The 6,000-nt window shown below is 26.1% G+C and overlaps 1 protein-coding gene across 3 annotated transcripts in view; it reads left to right on the forward strand.

Annotated features, from left to right (window-relative positions):
* The window catches only part of LOC118204692 (uncharacterized), a 28,409-nt gene extending 23,129 nt beyond the window's left edge, over positions 1–5,280 (forward strand). For 2 of the 3 annotated variants that reach the window (XM_035376990.2, XM_035376991.2), the window contains 2 exons: positions 260–310; positions 1,363–5,280. In XM_035376990.2, coding sequence (XP_035232881.1) covers positions 260–310; positions 1,363–1,612 — 301 coding nt within the window. In that variant the 3' untranslated portion in view covers positions 1,613–5,280. Of the gene's footprint in view, positions 1–236; positions 311–1,362 lie in introns of all 3 variants that reach the window. The other variant, XR_004760853.2, reaches the window with a different exon arrangement.
* Positions 5,281–6,000: the final 720 nt, after the last annotated feature.

Below are 6,000 nucleotides of genomic sequence, written 5' to 3' on the forward strand. Positions count from 1 at the left end.
ATGAATATTAAGTGATCAATGTTTTAATCCTAAAATTAAATTCCATGTAAATTCCAATTTATTTAAGCTGTTAGATATGCATATTGAGTTCAAATAAAAAAGCAACTTAATTTTTTGTTTAATTAGTGAATTGCATTTTAATTTTTAAATGAAGATAAAATACATATGGGTTGTTTATTTTGTTGGATTTGGCTTAATGATTTTCAAGCATTATGAACTTTAAAAATATTTTTCAGTTAACGAATTATTCTTCATATAGATGGTTTAATGATAAAGATGAGAAAGAAGAAGCCATGATTTCTTTTGATGGGTGAGTATATATTGATGATTTGCTAGGTGTTATATTATTATAATATCAGAAATATAATATTGAGGTTTTTCCACCACAATATTAACTGGTGAAGCTGTGCAAACAAAAATAGAATAAATCTAATATCAATAATACCAAAAATGTAATATTGTGTTTTTTCCTGATATACTTTAACTATCAAGAATTCAGCTAAATCATAGTCTAAGTTAACCTTAAATTTAAGTGCAAACTCTGTTAACATTTTTTTATTATAATTAGTCTGATATCGCATTGTGTTGTTTTTACCTCCCCAGGACCGTGCTCATGAACTGATCAGATGAATGACTATAAAAAAAGAGTACATAATACATTCTAACCTTTAACTAGCAAATTTATTTCATCTTATGAATCAAAATGAAGTACATTATTACTTTTTTTTTATACATCTGAAAGTTCTACCAATATCACCAATAATTATTTTAAAAAAGTTTATTATATTTTTTTCTTTTTCTTAATTTTCCTAATTACAGTTTTTGCCTACAAATTGAAATTCTGTAGTATGAAGCTAGAAACATTGACAGGAAATTACCATGAGGAACATTATTATTATACGATAATAAAGGCAGAGTTACCCCACAAATTTTCTTTAATACTACCTCATGGTTAACATTAAGCCCTAAGAATACATACGAAGGCTTTTCAGCTAAGTCTCGTTCTTAATTATTACAATGCTTAGGAAAGAAACAGGAAAAGGTTTTTGGTAACAAGCAATTTCTGCTGACAAGTTAAAGTTCAAATTTTGTTGATTATTTTCAGATTTTCTGAGATTCTTTAAGCACTCATGATGAGCCAATATAACACTTCTTAATTCCTAAGCATGAATAAAGAGGAAAAGGAAGAAAATTGTACTTATCCCACCGAACAGTCCAAGGTCGAAACTTGCAAACCCGAAAACTCTAATTTCCAGTCTAAAATATTACTGACATATTATTACTCTGATATAAAACAAATATTTCAATCTATTTCTTATGTATGTAGATACTCATACTAATTTTTATTATCATCTTCCTCAGCATGAAACTCAGTTCTTCTCATGGAATCCGAATAGTTGAATTTAGAGATGCTGAAGGCACCTCATGTCATCACATTGAGTTTTTAGAGGGAGAAAAAAAGACAGTTGATTTATCTTTATGTGATATATCTGAATATGCATCTGACAGAACTCAAACTGTATCATTTGTTGCAGAAGATAGTATGGGTAATGTATTTAAGTCAAAATTAGATATAACTCAGTTGTTATTTAAGAAGAACCAAACTGTTTAACACAAATTCATATAAAATTTGTTTTTAGTTATTGTTAGTTCATTGTGCATGTTAAAAAATATTATGCCATTCACTTAATACTGAAGATTTTTTTCAAGTTAGACAATTGATTTCTTTATTAAGCAATAAATTCATTACCATCATAGAATAGGTTTTTTTTTGAAGAATTTTTAACTGGAGGTGGGGGAGGGAGCAAATGCAAAATTTTTTAGATCCATGGAGACACTAAGGTGCCAGATTTCATTATGTATTAGAAAATTAGTATTAAAATTTTTAACTGTTTTTCTGGGGTAAAAAAAATACCTTTTTTCAAATCTCTGAGAAATAGCTGATAGTGATAGAAAGTAAAATTAAAATTTGCTCCAAATTCTAAAATTTGAATTGATTTTTTCAAACCCAAATTAGTAAGCACCATAGGTTTTTGGAAGCCAGTTAATTTAGATTGATTATCATGACAAGTCACATAGTAGCTATATCTTAGAGATATGCAGAAAATGCAGCATTATTCACTGTGAATATCAAAATGAATTTGCTTCAGCCCAGAGATTTTGCTTTGTTCCACAAGATACCTCTGTATGAATTAGTGGATCTTCTTATTTGCCCCATGGTCACAGCGGTCAATGAACACCAAGCCTTTCTTGTGCTATAATTTAATTAATTGTCTGGCTTAGAAATCAAAATAATTTAAAATTGTATGTAATTAGTTTATATTTTAGGGACTAATTAACTATGAATTCCATTTATTTATTTTATGTGACTGTCACAAGTTATGCAAAGCAAATAAAATAGAACAACCAAATAAATAAATGGTTAAATTTTCTTTTTGCATTTTTATTTTTATTGTTGTCATACGGAAAATTATAAAGGTGTACAATAACTGATTGAACAAATTTAGTTTTTAAACTGTATGTTGTAATATTTAAAATAAGATGAAGTGAAAAATTGTAATATTTCTTAGTATTACAAAATTAAGCATGAAAGATTTAATTTAAATTCAAAGAACATTAATTGTAGAAGATGTTAGTATTTTACTTGAATTTATATAATTGATAAAAGTAATTATTCTGGAATAAAAGTAATGTAAATAATTTTGTTGCAGAAATATGTAAAACTGAAATGAAATATTAAATTGTGATAAATAGTAAGCTTTGATAAGATATGCTTGAATCATTATTCATATATTTCTTAAGAAGCATTTATCTTAAATTGGTTCTGTGTTATTTTAAAAAAATTTCTATGTGTTTTTGTGTCATATTTTTCTGTTTGTTTATTTATTTAATTATCTATGTGCTATGTGTAATTATTGCTAAATATAATATGTAATTATTGCTGTGTGTTTTGTGATGTGATAATGCATGAAAAAACTTCAGGAGAAAAACATGTGTTGTTAAGTATGCATTTTTTATTATATTTTATGTTGATAAAATGTATTTGTTTTATTTAATGATCTATAAAATATTATGATTTTTAGTGATAATATAGTAAGAGTCTCTTGTTTTGGTACTATGAGTTGAGATGCCTGTTTTTTAAAGTGTTTATATTTCTGAGTTGGTTGTAACAAAATCTTATTTATATTTGAGCTGTGTGTATGAAGATTAGTAAAAATTCTTTTTGTAAAAAAATTCTTATTGTTTAAAAATAATTTTCAAATTCTTTCTGTTAAAACTGGCTGTTAAAAATGATTTCATATTATGTTTGTGAAATTGAAAATACATTTTTATGCTTGGATATTTTAGATAAGATACTTGTTTCATTGTTGTTACTTGTTTTTAGATAAATTTGGATAAAATTTTATATTTATTTAATAATTACTGTACAGTGTTTTCAGTTGTTATTTGCAATATCAGTCACATGATTAATTATCCTGCCATGAAACGTAGGAGTTGATTTCCTGAAATTTAGATGATAAATTTATTTAATTTATACAGTTAATTCATGTAACTAAATTGCAAAGTACAGTAAACCCTCTCTAAGACAAATGTCCACAGTTTCTGATTTTTCCAATCGGCAATATTGATAATTTTCAAACTCTGTTTATGGATACTTGATTATTAATTCCTTATAACTGTTAAATGTGTCAAGTCATTATGTTATATAGATGCAGGAACATAAAAAGTGTGCAGTGCACTCACTGGGATTCGAACGTCAGATTTCCTGAATATGTATTAAACATGTTTCCAGTTGCATCATGAAGGCATTTGGAAAGGAGGCAGAAAATACCTTATAAAGGAAATCAAATTGGCTTTAATTGTTATTTTGTACATACACATTAAATTCTGTTTATACATGGTACAAAGAAAATAATTATGCCTTTTTCCTAAAAAGATCTGTGTTAAAGAAGCGTATAGTGCGTATGGTATAGAAAATGGGTTCCAGACGGGGAAAAAAACACTTCAAATAATAAGTTATTTTCAAGAAAATTATGCATCGAAATCTGTAATAAAATCTTAATTTTTAATACATTAAAATATATTTTTTTATTTTTATAAACTTATAAAAGTTATGCCTATTTATGAGTTTTCATTATTAAAATAAATTGAAGTTAAATAAAAAATTGTTTAACTATGTTAAATCAAAATTATGTAAAAATAAGCATGTAAAAGAGAGCTGGATGTATTTTAGTGTGATTAAAAGTCCAAAAGGAAGCTAATTTACATAAGTTTGTTGTGTAAAAATTGTAGATAATATTTGATGCAAAAATTTATATTCTGAATAGTCTTCTTGCATGAATAGTTTTGAGCATTACCATTTATTTTTCCTGTTGTAATATGTAACCTGCATATAATTATGGAGCTGTAATAGACCACCACATTATTTTAAAGATAATGTTCTGCCTGATCAGCAGAATTAGCGATAAAAAAAGATGACCATCAAGTTATCACTGTACTCAGTGTCTTCTGAGACTTATGAAGTTTTACAAAATGTTAGACATAACATGAACATAAACTATGAAAAAAGTTTTTTTTTAATAGATATAGTTTCAATGGAAGTAAAACTAAGAAGCAAGGAAAAGTTTTTTTTTTTTTTTTTTTGTTTTTGTTTTTTTGGCTAAAAGTAGTTTTTTTTAACTAAGTATATTAATATTAATATTTATTTACAGTTTGTTGCTTATTGACAATGTGTAATTGTTTTTACTAGGTTATATCGTTTTCTTCATTTTTCTGTTTTTTATTTAACATTGCTTTCCATAGTTTCTTTGCAAATGATTCCACTATACATCATAAAGTTCCACTATACATCATAAAAGTATTCAGACTTGAATATGACTTGAAATATTACTATTTTCCTTCTTTTTTTGATGAATTAAAGAAAATCTATGCTACTGAAATTTTATTCCTTAAGTATACAGAATATAAAATTTTCATCAAAGCAAGTAATTAATTGTAGTAACTCTTTTATTTTCTTTTATAAATTCTAGATTTTCAACTATTTCTTAACTTGCATATTTATTAATGCTGCATAGAACTGGTATTGAATTTTTTTTGTAATGCTATATTTTACCATTATTATGTTTTTATTGGTAGATACTGCTTTAATTGTTTTGAATTTTTGTTGCAGATAAGCTGTTCATATATTTCAAATATATAATTGAGGGAGAAATCTCATACATTTTGGGTGTGTTTATATGCTGTATTTTTATAATATGCAATAAATAGGCTTCTTTATTTTTTTATGGTGTGTGTGTATGTGTAGTGGTGCACATGTTTTTGTTATATATATAAATAAATTATTTTGAAAGATAAATATTCACATATAAATTATGTTTTAAATTATATGAGGTGTTATAGTTTATTTTTGAAAATTAATCAAATCAGAATCTGAATGCTCTGTCCTTTGAATGAGAATTTAATGCTAATTTTTACGTAAGATTTTTTACATCACTCATTATCACACAGTCTGATTTGTGTATTGACAACATAAGGGGAGCAGTATAAATAAAGATTTGACAAACTACATTTTCAAAAAGGGCCTAGGTATTGTAGTCTTATCCTGAAATTAGGAAAACTATATGGAGACTTGAAATTGATAAGTTTTCAGAAATTTTTTTTTTTCAGCCACACAAAACAGTATGCCACCATGTGAAACACACATTGTTCAGTTTATTTGTAAGCAATATTTCAGAAACTTATTGATATTACTCATCTGTTTTCTGCATATGATATTGTCAACTTTGCTGAAAAGGATCAGTTAATAACATAAACTAGCATAACAAAGGTACTTTATATTCGGAGTTGTAAAGGGCTTAAATTCAGCTAGAACCTGACTGAATTAGACATTTTAATTGAGCAAAATCATAATTACAGGTGAAGCATATTAGAGTATAATTGAGCTTTGTTGTGCCCTTGAATCACAGTATTAGTACCTGTTATTAATGCAACATTTCTCTT

Source organism: Stegodyphus dumicola, chromosome 6 (assembly GCF_044657685.1).
Source record: "Stegodyphus dumicola isolate Sdum_Otavi_A_Nest chromosome 6, ASM4465768v1".
Classification (NCBI taxonomy): Eukaryota; Metazoa; Arthropoda; class Arachnida; order Araneae; family Eresidae; genus Stegodyphus; species Stegodyphus dumicola.